The sequence below is a fragment of the Perca fluviatilis genome, chromosome 16 (assembly GCF_010015445.1).
Source record: "Perca fluviatilis chromosome 16, GENO_Pfluv_1.0, whole genome shotgun sequence".
Classification (NCBI taxonomy): domain Eukaryota; kingdom Metazoa; phylum Chordata; class Actinopteri; order Perciformes; family Percidae; genus Perca; species Perca fluviatilis.
Genome location: NC_053127.1, coordinates 25,077,301 through 25,102,393, shown reverse-complemented (window position 1 = coordinate 25,102,393; position 25,093 = coordinate 25,077,301). Strand labels below are relative to the sequence as shown.

Genomic DNA, 25,093 nt, shown 5'->3' with positions numbered 1-25,093 from the left:
ATTATATTGGAGTGTCAAGTACTAGAGAAATATTGATTGTTAATTTATTTTAATCTCTTCAGGGACCGACAATGGGTAATGTGGAGGATGTGAACTAGGTGGGCTAATGCTACCTTTTGTAAATACAAATGTAAAGTTAACGACATCTTGCAAGTGTAGCAAGTTTCTTCTCCAGTTAAAAATTTGAATTATTGTAAAAACAGATTGATATTGTGTGGCATTTCCATGGAGCTCTTAAAGCTGTTTAATAAAGATTAAGAAGTATTTTCGATGGAAGTATAGTTTTTCCTGAAAATGTGTTTAATGTGAGCAGAGCAGCGCATGTATTTATTAACTTGGGAAAATACGATCAGTATAATATGTATTTGTCACAAAAATGAATGTTGGGATTTATTATGGATGATCCACCATGTTCTGACATTATACAACTTAATTATGCGTCTACAATGCCGTAACTAACGACGCAGAGAAAATGAACCAAGTAGTGTCCAAAAGTGTTTTTCATTTTGCCGATCACTATGCTCACTATATAGTCCTCTAAATGAAACTCTCTATAAAGTGAGTAGGTGTAGTAGTGAATTATTGAATCATTCCAGACACATTGCTGCTGCATATGTCCATGCAGATACAGGTAAAATTATGAAATTGATTGATAAAAGTAAAACAAATTGTGGGATCTCTGCACTAGAGGTTTCTTTTGTTAGATTATGTGTGTGAAAATAAACAAATAAAGAAATCTACTGAATGGAGAAACAGTGGATTTAATGATCCTTTGAACGGTTTAAAGGATCCTATCGCACTCCTTGTTTGAGAATCTCTGAGTTGGAAGTCACAGCTATGTGTTGTTGGACACACCAATCACGTTTTCTTCACTTAATTTAGTGTTGCTGTCTCAACAATGAGACATTTCGAGAATAAACCAACATTTGGAACAACCCGGGAACATGGGCGTGGGTTTAGCCTCAGGGATTGACTCATTGATTCTCTTCAGCCCTTGAGGCTGGCTTTGAGAGCAACTAGCCAGGTTTCAAGGGCTCTCATTACCGAAATGTACATGTAAAGCTGTTCACTGCTGCCTGAAGCTGTCTGCAAAAGAACCCTAAATTGAGCGCTGCAGTGAGGATGATGGATAGCCTTGTCGGGGATACAGATGGCTCCTGCAGGGGGTCCGGCTTCCCTTTGGGACGAATCAGCTGGGCTGAGGACCACATGTTGACAGCCAGAACCTCTTTGCAGGGTAACATAAGGCACCACAGAGCCATATATAACTGCTTGGAGACCATGTACATCTCTGAGATGCTGCACTAGTAGGATCAATAAAGCAGCAGAGTACAACACTAACAGCTCCAGCATATGTGTTAGCCATTCTTGACTGTGCATAGTCAAGTGCAATGTGAGACTCCCCTCTGGAAACTATTTTCCATAATTATACTATTGTTGCATAATTATGAAATAGGGTTTATTAAAAATCTTTTTTATGTGTGTGTGTGTGTGTGTGTGTGTGTGTGTGTGTGTGTGTGTGTGTGTGTGTGTGTGTGTGGTTTTAATGTCCCATTGCTAAAATGCTAAATATAATTTCACTTTCAAAAATGAATAACAGATGATTTAAACACCACTGGCAATTGGGTTATGTTATGTACAACTAATTATTAACAAATCATTTATATGCATTTGTAAATTATTGATAACTAATTTACAAATAATTTGATATAACAGTCAATGGTAAGCCATGAATGTGGTAATAATGAACACATCATGAACATACCATTTTTGTTATATGTATTTTTAGATTATTATAACTTGCTGGTCTATTACCACATGCATAATTTATAAACCATTGCAAGTAATAGTTTATAAGCATAACTCTGTGCTAACAAAGAATTTCAAAGGCTTATTCTAAACAGAACTATACATTTCGAGGATTATTACTGGATCAGGTTTAGCTATTGCCACAGCACAGGAAGAAAAAGTTGTTAGTGTGAAAGCAAATAATATAAACAAAAGCAAAATATAATAATAAAGAATGAATAATTTAGTCATGATAGACACACTACTTATTCCTGCTTCCTCAGAAGAATTGATGTACTATATCCAACCCTAGGAGAATTGTGCTGCCACATGCACATGCAGGTTATAGTGGTCCTATAGAATAGGAAGATCTGTGCTTTATGTCACTTGTGACAAAGAGAGCAGGAGGGTAGTGTGTGATGGAGTGCACTTGTGTGAGTGAGGGTTCCAGGGTCACATGTCTTTGTGTCCTGGCCTTTGAATAGGCCTTGCCCTCCTGGTCCTGCTGGTCCTGGCTCTCCTGTCGGCACAGGTATAGCTAATCAGAGACTGTGGCATTGGCTCCATGCAGCCGGCCCTGAATAAAACATGGAGCGAAAAATTTAATCAAGAGGGGGCATCTGCGCCTGTCTAGGGCTGCTGGTACCAACACTCCAGCAATTCACCACATGTGTCCTCATACTAATGACAAGCCTAAAAGGAGGCATAGGGCAACCTCTTTTCATAATCAAAGTGTTTTTATTCATGACATGTCTATTAATTAGTTTGGAATAGTCGGCACCATGTGCTCAGGAGAATTTAAATTGGCTGAAGACGATTTGCCCTTTCCCTGTTGAGCCAATGATTTCTTGGCAAGTCTTTATAACCAGGGAGGGACAAAGAGGGGGAGAGGAAGATAGAAAGGAGATAGAAAGGGGGGTTGTGTGTGTCTGCGTGCGTGCGTGCGTGCGTGCATGCGTCTCTCTCTCTCTCTCTCTCTCTCTCTCTCTCTCTCTCTCTCTCTCTCTGTGAGTGACTCATAGAGCCTATAAATCACTGGAGGTAACATAACTGAAACTGTCAGTGGTGTTTGTCCTGTTGCAATGTATCTAAGCAAGGTGTGTATATTAGTGAGAAGACACACAAACACAGTTGAATTCAATAAAACAGACTGTCCTGAAAAATGCCCACGTCAGCCCTTTGTTCAAGGAGCAATTACGACTCATATTTACGTTTATAGTGGCAGTGCCGTCTAGCGGCCATAGTAATAATGTTGGGAGCAAAGCAGAAAGTAATTTGAGAAAGTATAAGAGAGCCAAGTTCCATGTAAGGGATGGGTCAAATGTTTTTTTTTTTACTTTACGAAACAAACGGAACAAACACTACATGATGTCTGCCTCACATGCGTAACCGGAAGTGAAGTAATGTCTGATTTTAACCCGGTGCCTAAACCTCACCAAAATGCAACTGCACAAAACTTTGACAACGTGTTTAAAACGAAGATATGAGGACGGAAACACTCCTTTGGGTTGTATTTCCTGCCACATATAGTGGCGCTAATTTATGAAACGCTTCCCCTGGTCGTATTAAATGGTAGGGATAAATGGCCTATATCATTGTATGGTTTGGAGGACTTGCAAAAAAAGGAATAATTATCCCCAAGTGATACATGTTTTGTGATGGATTTGCCACATAATCTTAAAAAACTGCAATGTAACTTCAAATGCAGAAATCAAATGCATTAACAAAGCAAATATACCCTTTAGAAAATAAAATCTGTCAATTCTGGTAACATTTTGCCAATGATTGAGAGTGAAGGCAACTCATTGGCTATTAAAGATTGTGAAGGAATATGCTTAAATGGATTAAGGGGGAAAATATATTGTTATTTTCTCCAATGAATGTATTGTATATTAATATACATAAATATAATAGATGGTTAACAACGCCTTAGTCTTGAGAGAAAACTACTAGCATGACTCAGATAATTAAATGTCTTCTCTCTTGGCTTCATCTCTATCCTCTGTGTCTCACCGCCACAGGAAAAAAAAGTTATTAACGTCTGTTTATGTTTCTTGTTAGTAGGGCTGTACTTCACCTTCTTTTTAACTTCTGTGACAATACACCCCGACACAATAACATTTATTATCTGCTTTCATTCAAAATGTGAATCAATAACACTCAATAACACAATTTAAAACCACAACAATGGAACCTCAGAAGCAACCTGTCTCTGGTACAGTTAACAAACAGGCGTGCAGTATTGACACTTGTCAAGACATAATCAGCATTGATGTTTTAGTCATGGTGAAGGATGGAACAGGAGGCAAATTGTTTGCTAATTCTCATTTCACACTCCCAATGTGAAATCAGCCAGGCACACAGAGCACGGGTTCCTCTACATGCACAATGGTCTGGCTCGCTGCGTAACACCAAATTATCTTTCCCTGACTTTATTATTCATTAGGCAAACATAATTAATTTAAGAAGCTTCTCTCACAGGAAGTGTTTCAAATAAAGGCCAGAAGGACAGCGTTTTGCTTAATCATTAACTGAACACAGAACACAGCCAAGAAACCTGTAAATGTCTGAATGCTTTATTGAATAGAAGTCTCAATCTGTGCCAACTGTTTTTTACAGCTGCTGAAAAGTTGAGGCCTTATGCAAAAATGCACTGCAGCGTTTTTATTGGTTCAGCTGATACAGCTAGAAATCCCTTCAAATTTAAGCTCTTAAACTCTATTTTAATATCTGCATTTCCACATAATCCACAATAACATGAGCAAGGAACGAAACTGCCTACTTCACGATCACACTACAATTTGTCATTGCTTCTACATTTCGTCTCACGGCATCTGACGGGGCCATGATGCTTGGGTGTCCGAGGCTGATGTGAGACCCAGACAAAAGGATTTTCTTCTGCGGCTCTTCCCAGCCAAATCCATTCCCCATCCTATACATTTACCAGAAAACTATCCTAATTACACCCACTGAGTACACAGGCACACACGCACAAACTTTGCCCTTTCTTTGCCTCCTTTATCTTTCCTTCCTTCGCTCAATCTTCCACAGACTCTAACAGAAGCATCTCGGGAGAAGGCACAAGCTTTGATCTGTTTTCTATGTGATTCTGGGCTTTCAGATCAAGGGGCGGTTTGTCTTCAAGCTAACCAAATCCTCAGACGGCCAGAGACAAAGAGCAAACATACTGAAGTGCCTTTCCAGATCCATTTGCTTAATGGCAGAGCTGTCCCTTAGTGTGTGCATGTTCGTGCATTGACCCCTTTCTGTTGTACCCCCTTGTGCCACTTCATTCCACAATCATTACACACTTCTTTTTGTGGTAGATTATTATTGTTATTATTCCACTCTGTTTTTCAGCCTTGATGAGACGTCTAAATTGAAGGACTGAGGCTTCCCTATCGCTATTGCGAGTGTCCTTATTCACCTTATTTCAAGTAAAGTTTCTTCGTGAAATTACTCCCTGCAAGTGAACAATCCTCACCCATTACCATGGAAACAACAAGATTTTTCTTCCCAGAGGATCTATTAAAACAGTTCTATTCTGAGGATCCATTCATGAGTCAATGAAAAGGGTGAATATGACACATCTATGCTTTTTCTGTCAGTGTGTGTCTTGGTCAATACCTTTTGTTTCAAGCAAGCAGTAACGTAAGGAGAGATGGACTGTTTTGGTCACAGTATGTTTTTAAAATTAAAAAAGGGGTTAGGGTTAGAGGGAGGAGAAAAAGCAGAGGGAGAAAAAAAGAATAATGTAGATTATTCTGCATGTTTAGCTTCTTAAGAAAGCTACAATTGTCTCTATGTCCCCAATGAAATAAAGAAAGGACTATAGGAAAAAAAAATAAAGAAAGCACAGTTTTTCCAGTATGTTATAGTAAATATGGGAAATATATGTATTTATGTTTACTGAGTTACTATGAGGATAAAATACCAAACGTCAACTCAACATTAAAGACGCTCTGGCAAATCAGTTTGTAGTACAGCTCTTTTAGATATTGGATCAGCATTCAATTTAATAATTTTTTTATTTTTTTAAATAAGACTAAAGTAGCAACAAGATATGTTTATATCTTTCACCATGCAAGAAAAAACAATAAAGGGGCATATTTCTCTGAGATAGAATCAATGAAAATGAATTTGAACAAATCTGTAGCTATTGTTTTTCTTGCAATAAGATCATAAAAAAGGTTATTGATACTTCATAAAAGTACAACACTAATAAAACAATGTTTATTACCCAGATGATACAGCATATTACATTTTATTAGTTGCCATAGTTATTTTTTTTTCTTCTAGCTACAAATACATTAAAACAATCATTTTGAGTTGTTTCAAAAACTGTGACCATCTCATCCCTGTAGATTCCCCCCCCCCCCTTTTGCAAGCGGTGGCATGTAGAGGCAAATGAGTGTGGAAAAAAAACTTTAGAATTTGTTTGATCTTGGGCCTTTAAATATCCTCATATTTGCTATCATAATCATTTTGGACAGACTGGATTGTGCTGCGCAATGAAATGTGAGCTCGGAAATCCCATTGGATTATAGGGTGACAAATCCAGTTGGCTTGAAACCTTTCTCTTATCTCTACTTTCATTTACAGTCGAGTGCAGTAAATATTAAAAAAGTTAAGTTGGTCAGAGTTAAATATGGGGAGAGAGCACAGAGCACCCTCACTCATGGAAAGGGGATGGCGAGATAGAGAGTGCACATACAGACAATGAAACGAAAAGGCTTCAGAATAAAATTACTCCAAAATCACTGCATACGTTTAATCCAATTTGCTTGGCAGTTGGAGCTGTGTAAAACTCACATAGTGGTGTGTCCCCTATAAGAGCCATAGAGATGGGAATATATGCCATTCAAATGGGCAATCCCAAAACACCAAAAGCAGAATTGATCAACAATCTAACAAGAGAAAGATAGATTCCAAGATAATCTTTTACAGCCAAAGGACAGAAGTAGAAATCAACATGCCAGAGTGAAAACAGGGTTGAATGTGAGCTAGGACCTGACGTTTGTTTTTTATCATATTTGTGAAGTATTTTGAAATAAAATCAATACCAATATTTTGTCTAAAATTATGATTCTGGCTGAGACAAAAAGATATAGAAAATATCACAGACACAGACCTTGAAATCTCCATGGAAGTCGTGCCATGCTTTATCTCATTTTTGTATTCTCCCCATGCTACTGAAACATTAAACACACTATAGCCTGACTTACACTACTTAAACTGTTACTGGGAGCTGCCTCCTCCCTCCTGTCTCTGCATTAACTTTCATCACTACCTCAAATGTGCATCCACAGGCGGAGCTCTCTGGAGCGGGGCCAAGGAGCGTCCCTACAGCCTCTCAGCAGAAACAGCTTTGTCAAACTCAGTTAGCCGCCTCCAAGGGGGAAACACCTCTTTCCAAAGTAATACTCCAACTATTCACATCATGCCCCTGCCTCTGCCTGAGCCACCTCATCAATCCACACAGGAGCAACGGTAAACAGCCTCGCACCTTCCAAACAGAGGCCCGTGCTGCTTTGTTGACACAGTGTATGTGCAAAGCGCCTGCACAATGTGAGCGACTCACAGGACAGACTGAGCTTCATTTACAGAAGGTAATTGCACTGGAGCCAAGTGGTGCACTTTTGTGATGGGATTTTTTTTCTCCAGTTTTGCTAGACCCTTGTCTAGATTTGTTTACTAGCTGGATGAAATTACTTTGACAGGGGCATTCCGTTCAGTTCAGCTAAACACAAACATAGCTCCTTAAAGCAGGGACAGTCACTGACATTGACAGGCCGACAGTCCTTATTGTGTACACCTACATGTAGTCATGAAATAACATAAAACTTGTCTGCTCAGAATTGCTTAAGATGCTCCGTGAGAAAACACTGATGAATATTAACTTTTTCAGGGGAAGGGTTTTTGGCCCTGTTTTGATCCCGACTAATATGCTCTCATGGTTTTGTTAAAGCACTCTAGATAAAAGCATCTGTCCAAATGGTGTGTCTAATGTTTTCCCTAATATAAACAGAAGGGGAGAAGATTCCCCACTACTTTGCTTTCATTTCTCTCCCATGTCTCTGTAACTCTACTCTCACTTTCGCACCCTCCCTGTCAAATTGTTTATAACCTGCTACCTTAGTGGAGCCGAGGCAAAATTCATGCCATGAAAACAAAGGATATACCCTCACAGCTGTGATCTCATCGAATATGTTCTACTCCTCTCAATGTCAAATCTAATGCTATACCATATGAACATGTTCCTCAGTCTTACTCTGAATTCAGTGTGGAAAAATGGAAAAACAATTTTTTTCAAAACCACCAATGCCAAGAAAATCAGCGTCGCGGAGATAATAAGAGACAAACACTGTGTACTGGAGAGTCTAACCCACTCACTCTTTTCAACAGCTGCCCTCACAGTTTTACAAAAAAAAATTCTTGTAAAAAGCACAGGATGTAGAAGAACATTTCATTCACAAAACAGTAATAGAAATCCTGAGAAAGTGTGAGAGTGGTTTGTAGAAGCATGGACACTTGCTCAAAAAATTCCCCCAGATGATACTTACACATAATATTTTTCTCATTTTTCCAAGGTTGCTTGCTGATAAACATCTGTTTTTTTCTGCTGCTGCAGAAGAGGCTGCACTAAAAGAAACCAGAGATGTGTTTATGTTGCTACGCATGTTGTAGTGGACAGGCCTGCTTAGAGCTCATCTGTTAAAATGATAAATGGATCAATTTATTTGGTTTTATTCAGACTGCCTCTTAAAACCACTAATTGATACAATTTACAATTCCCCATTAAGGATGGATGCATGGTGTTTCCATGTTTCCATGGTGCCATTTAAGTGTTCTCTTATTCAAAAAAAAGGATGGAGAGAAAATCATCAGTTCTTTGAAACATTGTGCATTTCCTGTTGATCTGAGTTTGTTTTCCTTTGTAGATTCTGCCAAGTACATATGCTGCCCATACAGCCCATTATGTGCTTGCCTTATTGTAGTAAAGAAACTAACCCATAATTGACCCAAAAATTTAAGTGTGTCCACTCTAGCTGAACCAAAGGTCAGTTTATTGTTGTCTTAAGAGAAACGAATGAATACCGAATTGGGTTACATGATTAAAGATGGTTCCAGTTGAAGCATCCGTTTATGTCACTTATATAAATCAGTGATGTGATTAGCCATTATCCAATAAATGTGACACAAATATCACCATTAAGTTCGCTGATGCACGTTTAAATTTATTAGCGGCAAATAGAATAATTGACGGTTCAGTTAGCAGACATTTTCACCAGAGGTTAAACTGATGTCATGGTGACGTCAATCCCTATATTCCCTCTCTTTCTGCATCTGCTTCTGTCTCTTTCTGTGTATGTATAGCCTTCTTTTATTAATCCCATTATTGGGACAATTCAGTTCACAAAGTTACATTATGGAGACTCATCTCCCATTCGGAAGGAAAAGCCAGTCACTAGCAAACCATTCTATTTTAGGGTTGGGGTAAAACATTATTTAGCTTTCCTGCATGTAAGGCATTTTTACATTTCTGCTTGTGTACAGATTGAACAAAGGAGATATAGCATGTCAATCAGAAAGCTTTAATTAAATTCAATTTCAATTACATTTTATTTACAGTGTCAAATTTAGAGGTGACTTTTGACAGAGCCAGGCTAGCTGTCAACCCTAGTCTATATGCTAATGTAAGCTAACTTTCTCCAAGCTGTAGCTTCATATTTAGCATTACATGTACAGGCATGAGAGTGTTATAAATCTTGCCATTTATCTCCCCCCTACTTTCTTCAGCAACCCGTCCGCCCCCTGGTCTCCAAACTATGTTTGTTTCCATAACACAGGTGAGAAGTGATAAAGGAAAATGCACAAGGCCGCACAAGATATGAGTTCTTTCCTCCAAAACTGGATGTCTGCAAGACGCTAGCGATCCACTGATTTTCAGCGAAAAACCAAGGTAGAAAAAGAAAAGAATACAGAGGACATAATGTTTGGGGTGACAAGAGCACCAAGGATTGTCTTTTCTGCAGAGAGAGTTGGAGGTAAATAAATAATTTTGCACTGAACGCAGGTGATGTTCTTTTGCAAGTGTTACAACACTTTCTTTGTCCGTCTCTCATTGGCTTTATGTGTTTGCCGCTGTCATTGACGGTCTAAACAATTTTCACACTCCAGGATTTGGACTTGCAGTAAGGTCCACAAATTTAACCTGCTGGATATCTCTTGGCGCCTCTCAGATTGCGTTATTGAAAATTCACACATATTCAGACGTAGCAAGCAATGATTTGCCTCTGATCTGGGGCTTTTGGCTGTGATCTCCACAAACTGATGGCGAGTGAAAAATCAGGGCTAAAATGTGTGACAGTGGGCCAGAATGCACAATACCAAGACCCTGACACTGAAGCAGGTAAAATGTCACCATTCATTTTATTATTTACACCTGTGCTTTTCATACTGTGACAGGTGAAAATGTCTCCTGTGAAAAAAACGCCTATAGCCTCACCTGTCCTTATGAGTATGGAGTTTATATAGGCTTGATGTTATTTGGATTACAGTAAATATACCCTAAATATACCATTGATGGCTGACTGTTCTCATATTTCCATCAAAGGAATGATTAACATTGTTATAGGAATATTACAAATCATTAGGCCTATTCCCACCCATTCTTTTCCTGAACACTTCAGTTTACTTTGCACATACTGTGTAAAAGGCTGTATAAGGTCCGGTCTCTTGCAATGATCATCCCCTACTGTTGGATTTCCTTTTTCTCTGTTTGCCTTCGTAATTCAGACTTAATCCTTCGAAGCACACCCAGCCAGGTCTAAATACATGCTCCTTCCCCAAGCGTCTGAATTGCCTTTTCATTTAACCCTCGAATCATCGCAATCAAAGGGATTTCTTTTCCAATTTTTTTTGATTCAGAGGTTTGAGTAATAATCTATTTAGATAATTTAAGTATGTATTATTCCCTATGGATGTGTGGTCCGATGGGATTCAGCAAATCAGCCAAAAACAACCAAAAGGCAACCAGGAGGTGCTTAACAACAAACAATATATGCACACACAGACACGCCTCTAAACACACACAAACATCTATTGTATTTCCATGCAAGCATATTGGCCCCGCATTTCATCCAAAATGACAAATATAAACCACAACATGCAATTTAATTAATTATTAAATATAAGAGTTTGACAGCATAATGTCTGCCAGACCTTTTCATTAAAGTGATTCTCCCATAATACAAAGCTGTAAAGATAGTAACTAGACAAATTCTGTTGTTTTTTTTCACACTGACCATGCTAACATGCAGATTTTTAGCGGGTATAATGTTTACCTTGTTCAATATCTTAGTTTAGCATGTTAGCATACTAACATTGGCTAATTAGTTCAAACACAACGTTTTGTTGAGGTTAACAGGAATGTCCACTTTGCAGGTATTGGAGAAATTTAAATTATGACCTGATGATGGCGCTTGAGGAGAAGTCAGGGGATCACCAAAGTTATGATGGTTTATTCTCTGGTGACCGTAGATATCTGTACTAAAATGAATAGTTATCTATCTGATAGTTTTCAAGACATTTCACACAAAAAAAAGTCAACCTCATGGTGGCACTAGAAAAAAAATCTACCATTATTACAAAAGTCAGCAGGTTTTATCCTCTAGGGATCATGAATGTCTGAACTAAATGCCACAGCAATCTATCTAATAGCTGTTAAAATATTTTAGATGTCATCCTGTCTTCATTACACAAGCTGGAATGTTAAAAGAGAAGGAACACAGAAATCCCGACTAATATGAATTAGTCACATTATGTCCCTGCCAAAGGTATTGCTTGGCTTTCAAAGCTTTTCCTCCATCAATAGGAAGCTGGTAAACATCACGCTTCCATCTATAAGCCATCATCTTAAAGAAATGTCAGAAATGGAGGAATGGAGAATGGAGCAGCTTTTATCACTAAAAGCTATAGTCCAGCAATCAAGCAATCAATGACGTGGTCTAACAGAGATCCAGCTGTTCCCTGCTAAGTAATCCATTCTTAAGGACGGGTATTCTTTTATGCTCGCTGCTTTGACAGATGAGAATGGCCACAATGAGCTGGCTCTCCATCACCAGGAGAGAAGCGGAGGCAGAGGACTGCCTTATAACTGACAGACAATTGCCCGACCACCCAGCAGTTGCTTGGACTCACAATGTTCGATATGTTGAAGATGGCGGTCGATGTTAGAACCTCTAAATGATACACAACGTCCTCTGGGGCATCACTTCAATACATCTCACTACAGAGCACGAGGCTCAGGGTTACATCGCATCCCTCTGCTCTATGTCTGTATTGTCTGGACTGAAGACGTCAGCTGTACAAAATGCTTGGTAATGGATGAATACCTGTAAGACTTTGTTTCATTTAGGCCCAGTGTTTCAAACTCGGTTCAGTAGGATTTTACGTCCACTGCAAGGATTCAATGTTTTTATTGATCTTATGATCAGCTTGTCATAGGTTAGCACTTGTACTGAAAATCTAAAATCTCTGGAAATAAAATTAAATAAGTAAATAATAATTATTATTATTATTATTAAGTAAATAAAGACAGATGTGAAGTGAAAAGCATCAGCTTCAACAATAAATGCAATGGCTTACTGGCAGCGTAACTTCTTCACTTATGTTTGTCTTTGACTATTTCCAATTACTCATGGAGCTACTATCCCCTTCCTTGATCTATCCACAACACTGTTATCTTTCGCTGCTACTTTTAATATGTTTACTCATCCTGATGAATTCAATTACATCTTTTCAGAGGAAATTACTGCGGGGTTGGCTCAGCCTGCCAGAGGTCAGCACTAACTGTGAATACTAAAACTACTCCCCCAAACACATTACACAGCCTATTACCTGCTGCTTTTCACCCAGCACTCTCCGACCCTACATAAGCCTTCCCACGGCCACAGATGAAATGCTTTCTAGATGGGATGTGGCGTAGAGAAGAGGGGAAGAGAGCTGGAGCTGTCCCTAGCCCTAATCGTTTCAGAGAGCCATCCCCACTGCAGCCGCAAAACACGCCAGTCCTGATTAGAGAGGTGTGTACATGGCCAGGCAGAGCGTGAAAGGTGTGGAAAGGAGGCTTGGCCTAAGGGAGGCAAACCACACCGACTCTTTTTTCAGCGGACGACTGGTGGGATCGATAAGGCGCAAGGCCAAAGGCAAAGCAGGTAGATGTAAGCCAGCGACGTACTGCCTTGACAAGGTGGTAGACATTGTTACATTTAGGGTTTTGCTAGAGGGGTACTTTTCACTTGGAATAAATTAAATGTGTATGCCCTCACCCAGTTTCCCAGAGTCCATTGCCCTCTCTGCTGGAAGTCCTGCCCCAGTCCTCTGTTCTGGGAGGGAGATTTCTTAAATGGAGGGGCTCTGGGTTCCTGCCTCTGATCCAGAGGAAATTTCTCTCCTTTGTCGAGGATACATGTTGACAATTTCATTGTAAATGTGTTACTTTAAGTCTCTGAAGAGATGATTGCATGGAGACAGAACACAGGATGTTGGAGAAACCTCTCACATTATTATCTAAACACAATAACCCATTTCAAGTCTATCCAATCTGTCAAAACAAATAAATATTCAGGTTGGAAAATGCTTTCAGGATATAAAACAAGTTGTTTGCATTGTTGTATTTTTGCAAATGCTTTGCTTTACTACGTATTTGTGGTAACACAAAACAGTGAGTATGGCTGTTAAGGACTGGGTCTCTGAACTCTGAGAATCCTACTCTCAGGCCATTCCTGATCATTGCTCATTTGTTTTTTACTAACTACTCATACTTTTATTTACTGTATTATACTTGTTGTAACTATTACTCTATTTTATTTTTTATTTTATATATCACCTGCATGAATAGGCTCAAATTTACCCGGGATAAGAGCTTGGGCAAAATGTTCCATAGGTAAACAAAATGCAAAAAAACTGTTGCTTAAGACTCTCTACAATCATTAAATATTGTATGTCAGTGTGTAAACTAATTTCCTTGTATAGAAATTAGAAAGTGACACTTTATTGATTAAAGGTCATGTAATATTGCATCATTGATTAGTGGTCAAGCAGCCAATCCTGTCACTGACTTCTGAGTACATATTTTAACAGTGAGTATGATGTCGGTGTTGATGGTTTTTCATTCAGAGATTTTTAAAAATATAATGTATGTTGAAATGAATAATAGATATTACAGTATGCTAACACGGCATTCTATTAGAAAAAAAATGAAAAAGCCTATTTACATGTTCTCTATGCTGGAGAACAGAATAAGCTTAGCTAATTAGTTTACCCCAAAACAAGGACACTAAAATGTTCAATTACGCTGGGGCAAACAAATGCCAACCACACGCATCTCGGATTCTCCCCGAAGATATAATAAAATGCAAAATGTTAAATAAAACAGGAAGGAGGAAAGAGAACCTGACAAAGAAATTGGTTATAAAAATACTTATTTTACTATTCATACAACATAGCTGGCTGCCCTCATTTTTTAAAGCTGATGCTGCATTTTGACCACACAGTAAGAAACCATGTGTCTGACACTTTATGTTCTCCACATCTGAATTTTAATACTGAACTGCAGATTTAGCTGAAGTACAGCCTGATTTAGTGAGAGACCCAGACATCATTTTCTATAGGGTAAAAACCAGCTGTTGGAGAATCGTTCCAAGAAAAACAGTGACGAAATCCAAAAATACTCCTTTCATTTGACAAATAAAGCTCCACACTTTTGAGGAGGAAAATATACGAGGCAATGACTCAAATTAGGATGCATAGAACATTCTCACGGAGCGAGAGAGGCATTTGCACATGAAGAGTTGGAAATGAGTCGCATTCAGCCAAGCTGTGAGCTCCACCTAGGAGGCAGTGAAAGAGACTGAGACAGGCACAGAGAGGGGCTAAGGCAGGCAGGCGCCAAGCCTTGAAGAGGGGCATTCTGGCATAATGACTCTCATTTACCATTGACAGGCCTTGGGAAAGTTAAACTAATTATGACAGCACACAGATGCTGAATAGCCCTTGATGAAGTTAATCACTGGCAATCCAACAAACAGGTGTTGAATGATTTCTGTTACCACCCCTGGAATTATGGGATGTTCCAATTTTTCAAGCGCATCGCTCAAAGCAACAATCTACCCTAAAGTCTGCTGTCTTATTCCTATGATCCTGGCACATTTCATGACCATTTGGGAATATGAACAACACCTCCTAATGCTGGAAAAACAGAAAACTAGTGTTGTAACCTGTAACGTTAGCGAGACAAACGGGGACATTCAGTATTGAGTTGAATGAGTACACACAAAATGTTTTTTTGAAACATAAAATTAACATTCCACTGTAGTAGCAGGTGTCAATATAAAAGCAGGCCCGCAGAAATGTTCACGCGCAGTGTTCAGTATCTCAATTAATATTAGTGGTGCAGATTTAATATGCACCTCTCCAATAATAACCTAAAGTCAAGACTAATACAGCATGATATTAGAGTTTGTTTAGTCCTGTTCATGTTTGGGTCATAGACTTACAGATGTGAAATGGTTGTTTTATACAATCCAAATTGCAATATGCCATAATAATAAATAACGTGTCAGATATTGTCAATCTACTCATGTGTAATCCAATATGAGCAAAGACAAATGATTTTGTGTTCTGAAACAACAAAGACTGACAAAATTCACAATACGCATTGTTGAAACCAATAGTGGCATGTCAAGGACAGCTCTGTCAACCAGGCAGAGATCATAACTCATTTTAATGAGCATTAGAAAACATAAAACATTTCTTTCTCCGACTCCCAGATAGCTGCAGATCATTGTTAACAGGCAGAGATAATGTGTAAGCATAAAGATAATAGGCTCAGCTGAATGACATTAAATTGTGTAAAACTTCAATTTCCGCACCAAGGCCAACAAAAACTCTCCACACTGAATGGATGCGTGATTAGCTATTAATTATCTGTCAGGATTTTATCAGACGTACTCATTTAAATACCAAAATTGAATTATTATTTAGTTGCTTTGTAAAGAATGAATTGGAAACGAGTGTAAAAACCACGGGAAGATAGATCAATGCATACGGTGTATGTTCCTTTAACATTTTAGATATCATTTCTGACTCGACCCAGGGCTGTAAAACTAATAGCAGTTACATTATTTCAACATGCTTTATATTAGCAATAGAGATGTATTATATTATAAGATTTGATTGATACATTTTCTGACAAGTTCAAGCTGTTGCCTTCAGGTTGTCTATCCAAGTAAATGTTGATGACAAGTTGTGTCACTTTGTTGCTCGGAGATTCGCAATGAGATAATTGAAGGCCTGTAGCGTTCTTATGTTAAGCACTTGTTGCAATTTGGTAATCATATCCTCAAAACACTTGCTGGTTGCTTTGCATGGACAGCTCCATTTATCACACTGCACATTGAGTGAGCTCCGTTTTCATTTTAATTAGATTTAATATTAATGAATGCATAGATTTTTATATATATATATAAATCAAATGTATATAAGGAATTAATTCTACAAAAGAAGAAAGGAAATTAAGCAGAGTGATGTTTTTCGCTCTGGATTTCAACATTCATGGAGATATCCATGAATGTAGATATACTGTGGCAACCCCACACATGTGATCTGCACAGTACAGGGTAGAGTTTAAAAAAAATCTTCACAATGCCTGAATACTTCATGACAATTACATTGCCCATACTGTAAAAAAAATACATCAGAAATTCGTGCTAGTCACTATTTATGTACTGAATTTGCACAGCAAATAGAAAGTGTAAGGATCACTTGGATGTAAAAGAAAAATACCCCATCAGTTGCATATTATTTTTATTTTTTAACTTTTTATTTAAACATTTTAATCATTTTACATAACATTTCCTGACAGAAATATAAATGTAATAAACAAGTTGCATATTATGTTGATGACCCTACAACGATAATTAAGCTACATTTATTACTGAAAATTGCATTTTATTACACAATAATGTGAATGTGCACACCGCAGATGGAAAATTATTTCCCAGTTCTGTAAAATGTCTAGTTCCTGTGGTTATGACAGTGAAATGGATGGGTGTATTCCCTGGTAATAGACTGAAACAAGTTCACAACAACAGGCTGTGCCACAAATGAGGGATTAAGACCTCTCCTAAATAAAACCTCACCCGTTCCGTACATGTGTGCACATTCAAAACTTCCAACAATGGCAAAACATCACCAGCACGAGAATTAAAAATTGAAATAGCCAGCCTTGGAGAATTTACTACGACGTTAACATTTGCTGGCGAAGCGATGGCAGAGAATTGACTAATGGAAGCTGTTAAATTTTATTTTGCTCTAAAAATAGCGCATTGTGCATTTTTCCTCTCCCTAGAGTTTTCAGCAGTGAGCGAGCAGTGCAGGTGTGTTCTTGGGATATGTGCAATTGTGACTCTGAAAACCCATTTAAAAATGCATACATCTCTCCACTTATAAGCACTACTGTACAGTGTTTGTTTACTCAAGTAAATCAAAAATTGTTTTCAGAGGGTGCTGGCCTGTACCACAAATAACTAGATTCACAATCTGCTTATAAGGTTGTGAAATTATGTATTGAAGCCATGCAGCACCTCTCCTCCACCAGATATCCATCAGCAGATGTTTTGTTGATAGTGTAAAATATTGTTTCAGGCACTGGTCCAGAATTGGTTTTGGATGGGCTGAGATGTAATTACTGAAACAGCCCAGGCAATGTGAATTCATTTTCACAATTATTGCATTGTTTAGTAATCACTTGTCCCTCATAAATGTGTTCATTTTCAGTGTAAAACAGACAGCTTTCATAAAACGCTTCATCAAAAGAGGATGTAGAAAAGAATTCAATTTACTGTCATTTATTCTACATAATGCTGAATGACTTTCACAATAGTATGTGATACTTGTATTAACTGTGTGTGTGTGTGTGTGTGTGTGTGTGTGTGTGTGTGTGTGTGTGTGTTCTCTGTCCTGTTCATAGAAAAACTGCAAATTCTTACTTTACTTTTACTATATAATCAACATGTAATCCTGCTCAGATAAATAAGTACAGATGTAAATATGTATGTATTTCTCAATGCTGAGAATCTGCAGTGGCTGCTTATTTTATTTGCCTTATTTACAATTCATTACTGGTATCCTGCATAATGAACAAACTGTATATGCATGCAATTCTGGGCTAATGTCTATGTCCAACTGGTTGACAAAGAAGAGATATAGATCACACACCACAGAAGGAGGAGGGTGAAAGTAACTGTGCAGACACGCTGAAACACAGGTAGACCAACAGCATGCATATTTAAAATGATAAAGAGGGCAGACGCACAATAGAGAAATAATTAGGACAAGGCCACTGTGCATGAATCTGTTGCAGCTTCCCACAAGCACTCAACTGTGTCAAACAGCTTGGTCAATAATCTTCAGCAATTCCTGCGGATTAGAGTCTTATTACCGAGCACCGTCTGTCACACAGACCTCTGTGCCCACAACAAATCACTTCCTGACTGTTTACTCTGGATTTCAACAAATAAATAAACATCTCACTGTAAAATATATGACATTAGGTTGAATATGATTCAGAATAGTGTTAATTAGTTAATGTCTTATGAAGTTTAATTTCCCCTTGGGTTGTTTCAATGCTATATTTGTGTGTGTGTGTGTGTGTGTGTGTGTGTGTGTGTGTGTGTGTGTGTGTGTGTGTGTGTGTGTGTGTGTGTGTGTGTGTGTGTGCGCGCGCGCGTGCGTGTGTGTTCTTGTAGTTAGAGCAATCTAAAGAGGTTCTGTAAGTTGTGATTGACAGTAAAGCCCTACGTAACTGTTAAACATATTTTACCCAGAGGCTAAATGTGAGGATCTATAACTTCTAATTAGCTATACTCTGTGTACAGTATGGAGCCGCTTGGAAGATCATTTTATTTTAATATTTAAGTTCTTTCTGTAGTTTAAGAAAAAGGTAGCAGTTTATAATGTGTGCAGATAATTAATGGGGGATATCTTTATAGTCTGCAACTTTTAAACCAGCAATAATGTGGCTTCTTTAGCTTGATTGTGAATATTTTTCACAACAAATTGTAAACTTAACATGAAATACAGTATATCGTTCTGCAAGCACTCCACTGTGCTCACACCGCTGCATACACACTTGTAGATTTGACAGAGGTGAACCTGGTGTCATTGCCCAGCACTCAGCTCTACCCTCGCCTCGTATAGTTTGACAGCAGGAAGTACAACGGAACAATCCCCACAAAGTGCGTGCGAGACCCAAGTTCTTACCTTCTCCATGTATTTTCACCACGGCAGCAGCAAGAACCAAAACGGCGAAGAGGGTCTTCCATTGACAGTCTTGTCTCATACACATGTCTACTAAAGTCGAGGTCGCTCTTCGCGTAGCTACAGAACACGTCCTTGTGTTGAAAAGAATACTTCCAGGGCTTTAAACAAAAGAAACAAGCAAAGCGAGAATTCAAACGTCTGCGAAACACAAACAGAGCCGTGCGGTTTGCTGTTGCACTTCCTCTGTAATTCGCGGAGTGAAGACAGTCGAGAATGATCAAGTGAAATGCGAAGGTCCCTTTTTAATTTGGACGCTCTGTAAGCGGATTCCTGTCTGTGTGAGCAGTCGGCAGCCGAGGCTTCAGCACCGCGGAGAGCTCCTAGCGTCAGCTGCTGGAACAGCCTCCTCGAAGTAAATTGGGGGGAGTTCAAACACTGTGCTCTCTGCATTTCCTTTGAATTTGAATCCTTTCCATTGTTTGAGTTATTTTTAAGAGCACGGTCATCTTTTAAATATACATTTTCTTATTAAGCATTTTTGATCAACATTTCATTTCGTCATAATCAGGTTTAAATAGGTAATACATTTTGTTTTAGGTTTACCAATCCAGTGCTGCTGTAGTGGCTCACTTATGATAAGCACCAACAAACAGTGCGTTTTTAATTTGTAGTCTCATTGAGATCAGAATCTCTTTTTCAAGATATACCTGTGCAGAATAGAACATAAAATGGACAAGAACAGACATTCACAGCGAACACACAGTTTATACACACACACACACACACACACACACACACACACACACACACACACACACACACACACACACAGCTGTGGTTACACATTAAGGAAAGCTTAAGCTCAAATTGCTTGAGAATAATATTTTAAAATGCTCAAAAGGAATTAGAGATTTTCATTTCAAAACTTGTACTGGCTCATTCAATTCATGAGGAATATAGGCTAGTATTCAATGCCAGTTTTTCCAAGCTCTGTTTGAACATGCAGTATGCATAGCATTTAAAATATCCTGTGACCTAACATTGTGATAAATGTGTTTACAGTAGATGTGATCAGAGAGCAGAGATTATTTGCCAGTTTTTGATGTAGAGCTTTGAAGATAAATAATATACAAGGCAACTCCCTTCTGTCAAGAAGACCAGCCCATCTTTTCATGCTGCAAGACGAATTTATCATTTGTGATAAAGAGCAGTGCACTGTGATACAATAGGCTTTAAGGTAGAAGTAGAGCCATGTATGTGGACAATATCACCATAACAATATTCCTCTGACTAGCAGGAGAAAACATGCTTTGTTTGTACAAACAAATTCCATTTTGCCAATCAGTGTGAGTGTGCTATCTAGCCAGATACCTAAATATTTGTAATATTTGTATGTCATTGTCCATAGCAGCATTAGATTGCATTGCCTTTCATTTCTGAAACTAAATTTAGCATACACCAATCTGACTATTTTTCAGCCCACATGAGTCAGGGCAGAAGCTTAGTGTTTTTTTTTTTAGTCCCATCCCCGGTAAAGCTCAGACCCCGCTGTGCATGACGAACCCTGAGGTGAGACGGTCCTCAGGTGCTGGAAATAATCATGGCATGCTCTGGGTCTCTGAGGTCACCTTTTTGGTCACTTTTTTAGGTTTAGTTCGTGTCTGAGGGCTGTATCTATTTGCCAGTGATGTCTGTCCAGTGCTTGCAGGAGAACTCTACTTTAATAAATAAAATGAGGTACCTGAATTGGTTACTGTGGATAAAGCACAACTAGTAAATACAGTATTTGTCCAGTGTAGCAGCTAGAGCCATATCGGTGACAAAGATGTAACATGCAATGAAAAAAATCATTCAGGAAGACCTATGTAGGCAGAGAGTTACCAAACTGGAGCATGAGCAAGACATCGAACTCCTACAAGCTCTAAAGGGTTGCTGTTGTGTGGTTGACCTCTGACCTCCCTGTGGAGTCAGAGCAAGCGAAAAGATCAATACAGTATTGCATCATTGTTCTTGTAACAGCAATTAATCCGAGTAAGGTAAGCCACCATGGATTGTCTTTGCCAGCAAAGTAGTCCCTACAAACTATCATTCATTAATAATCTCATTATCCAGTCTGAGTATGATGAAGTAATTATTCAAAAATAATAGTCTGTAAGTTTGTTGAAATATGCTTTCCCCTTATGACATCAAAACAATCACAAAGCATTCGTGGATAATATCTACTATGCTTATCATTACACCCCCTTTAGTTATCTAGGTCATATTAGCCTGTTTTATTAAAAGAGGCTTAATTTAGCCAGTTAAAATAATTGTTACGTGCCGGCATTCTGTCATCCAGTCACTGACTTCTACATAAGTGATGCATGAACAATAATGGGGAAAATTCAGAAATGGTTCACAACAAGCAACAAAAACATTTGACTTTTCAGGATGGTTTTCTGTGCTGTTGCATTGCACCCTGTCACTTGAACAGAGGAAGATACAGCAGGTTGACGTGCAGTCACAGGCAGTCTATCGTGCGAGACAAGAGCAAAACAATATCAAAATGAAAGCAATTAGAAGGCAAGGATAGAGATGGGGGATGGAAGTGGGAAATAAAAGCACTGAAAGAGAACCAGAGTCAGACAACATTGAAGGCATTAAGGTAAGCATATGCTATTTCAAAACAAGACCACTCATTCTAAAAATAAAAGGTGGAGCAGTGTATGTACTGTATGTAGGCCTACATCTGTTCTCTGAGGTCTACATGTGCAGCATCCCACCATAAGCCATACGTGTGAAGTGTTATCATCAGGCGCTGGATGAATCTCCCTCCTTTCTGTCACATCTCTGGCACTTAAGAACTGCCTTTTAGACATTTTCATTTCAGGAATATCGTGTCATTGCACATAAGCTCATTTTGTACTCTCCTTTATTCTCACTGTATCCTATTTTTGTGAGTTTCATGTTGACTTTTCTTTCAGGTTCTATTTGACTTTGTCTCACTTTGCCTCCCTCTGTCTGCTCTATCACTGTGCCAACCTCTCTCTTTTCCTTCTAAATTTATCTCTCTGTTTCCCCCACATCCCCAAGCATGGGACGCTCCTTGCATCACTCCCGTAGTCCCTCTGGCCTGACTCAGAAAAGGCTCTAATAGTGCAACTTTCCCTTTAGTGAAGCTCGGTGGAGCCATAAAGCAGCCCTGAGGTCTAGTTGGCTGCCAGATGGTTTCAGCCGAGCTTTCATTCTGCTAATGGGTAAGGGGGGCAGAGCAGTTAATGAAAATCAGACCCTTGAAATGAAATGACCAATGTACCAAGGTAATGAAGCACACATCGGCAGCATGCCTTTACATGCATTAAGGTAATCTTAGATGGCAGGATTATGTAAAAAAACATCTTATGATGACTGCTCATCAGATGGCAAAGGACTTTATTACACAGCGTGTTCAGCTAACAAACACTCCTGGTGACTCAGAGCACTGTCTGTGATATTCAGATTGACTAGCTTGGCTAAGTGCTTCGTCAAAGCAAGGCTGTGTGCCAAATGCTATCAATGAGTCTTTGCCCACATATCATTACAACCTACAAATTACAGCCCATATTACAGTCAGTAGCAGCAACAATATCACAGTCACAGGACTCAGAAATGCATGCAGGGCTAATCATCGTGCATTACATTTATAGTGCAGAACCGTGACCCCTTTCAGCCAACAATTGCAATTAGAGTACTCGCACAAAAATCTGTTCACTGTTATTTACTGCTATTTGTCTTGCATTAGGTTATGCCAATCAGACTTCAGCTGTGATAGGGCAGCAAAATGTGAGCGATTTCGGGTTTGGAAGAGGGATAATAATCAGTTTGTTGTAGTAAAGACTGTGTACCTGCATCAGTACAGTTAGTAATAGCTTATTTCATCAAATGATGCAACTCAATACAGCCTTAGCCTAGCCCTTGACTTGTTTTTCTAAAATTGTATTGTGTTTTTAATTGTTTTCATTTTTAGGAGTTTTAGAAAAAGATGTATAATTGCAGTGCTACCATCAGTGTAAATTATTTACCAATAGTAAACAGTTAGAGAAGTCTGGTCCTAGAAAACAGAACATCTAGTGTGTGCATTTCATCTGCACAAGACTGTCAGGGATGGGAATCTCTAACAGTATTGATTTCCTCCAAGAGTTTCTTTTTAGGATTGCTGGAACATGTTTTTTTTTGTTTTGTTTTTTCACCAAAACACCACTTAAAGGAACAGATTACACCTTTTTCACAATAGTAAAATGATTGTTTTCATATATTTTCACATGCATACAAGCTGACAATGGATTTCTTTCTTTTTAAATGTTGTCGCAACAGCAAATGTTTGGAGTTTATGTCAGTGTTGTTACTAGATTTGTGTCTTTTCATTTAACCACAAGCACAAGGCTTCATCCACAGAATAATGCAGGGAAACCTGTCAAAGCATGTTATCCATGGAATAGTAAGAGAAAACAGAAAACCTCTCTTTCTTTCTCTATATTTGTTTCATTTATTGCACAAACGTAATATGTAATTTCTAACAAATGTGCATGTTCTGTATATAATGTAAACATTTCATGTTACTGATTTTAGTGGTTCGACTGAATTTGTTTTTGACAGGACTTAAATATTTGATTTTTTGATTTCAATCTGTAAAACTTCACCTCAGAATGTCTAAACAGACAGAACGGGATAAACAGGCTGGAGTGTATAATCTATATCCCTGATGAGGAGAGGCAGGCTAATACAAAACAGGGTTGTCTAATTCTGTTCACTCTGATGCTCCTCACCTCCACTGGAACTGACAATTCAAGGTTAAAACATTTTTTCTTCACAGCTTTGACATACTTAATAGGCAGCATTGGCAAAATGATGATGATGCTCAATGAGGAAAGCAACCAAAATTTTTTACATATCAGAGTATTGCTGGTAATTACACCTGTGTCCAGTTTTGGCACGTAGCCATCAGGGCTGAGAGAATCGAACTAACTGCTAAACAAAATGCATTCTTAAATATGTAAAGATTGAAAAACAAATAAATAAACAGAATCACAGAAATAAAGTATTAATTAGAGAGATCCATGATCAGTTTTATTTCTGTGATCAGCGTATGCCCTTGCATAACTGATACACAGTAGCTTCATACACACATACTATATGTGTTACTTGCACCAATATACTGCTTCCCCTGTTGTCTGCAATACTGTTAGTGCTCCTCAATGAAAAAAAAATCTATTACAGGAGAACATATCTGTAATAGATCTGTTACAGTAAATAATAGACAATTTCATGTTTACTTATGTGAATCTAACAGCCACTGCAAGGAGCCATGGATATATTGTATTTGTGTTATCTTTAATGTATTGTTTTTCTTGCTGTCTTAGCCACTCTTAATCCTGGTTCTTGCTACAACAATGACCCAATTTACCTAAAAATATCTATATATATAAAATGTTCTAAACTTGCCCGTGTCTGTGTTGCATAAATAGTTCTGTGTAGTTTGTAGCATCTTCTTTCTTCTTTCCTCTTCCCCTTTGTTGTGCACTTCCTCCTGGTAGAGCCCAGTTAATTGCACACTCCTCATTACCATGTATCGGAAAGGATCACCCTCTGAGCAAGTCAACTGGCGGGGAGACAGTTTTTCAAAGCGTTCTGTAAACATCCATTGTTTGCAGGACAGTACGGAACAGGACAGGTGGTGGGGGGGATTACAAGCTCCACCTGACCTTTGATCTCATATTATGAATTTCACCAACTGCTTCGTGGATTTGTAACTGTTGGGTAAATGAGCGTTTGGAGAGTCTGTATTCAATTCAATTCAGTTTTATTTATAGTATCAAATCATAACAGAGTTATCTCAAGACACTTTACAGATAGAGTAGGTCTAGACCACACTCTATAAATTCCAAAACCCCAACAATTACAGTAATTCCCTCAAGAGCAAGCATTAGCAGTGGCTATTGCGACAGTGGCAAGGAAAAAC

At 38.5% G+C, this 25,093-nt stretch overlaps 1 protein-coding gene across 3 annotated transcripts in view; it reads right to left on the bottom strand.

The window, feature by feature from the left end:
- Positions 1-19,470, bottom strand: part of sez6a (seizure related 6 homolog a) — a 93,481-nt gene extending 74,011 nt beyond the window's left edge. For all 3 annotated transcript variants that reach the window (XM_039777431.1, XM_039777429.1, XM_039777430.1), the window contains exon 1: positions 19,117-19,470. In XM_039777431.1, the coding sequence (XP_039633365.1) occupies positions 19,117-19,201 (85 nt within the window). In that variant the 5' untranslated portion in view covers positions 19,202-19,470. The remainder of the gene's footprint in view (positions 1-19,116) is intronic.
- Positions 19,471-25,093: the final 5,623 nt, after the last annotated feature.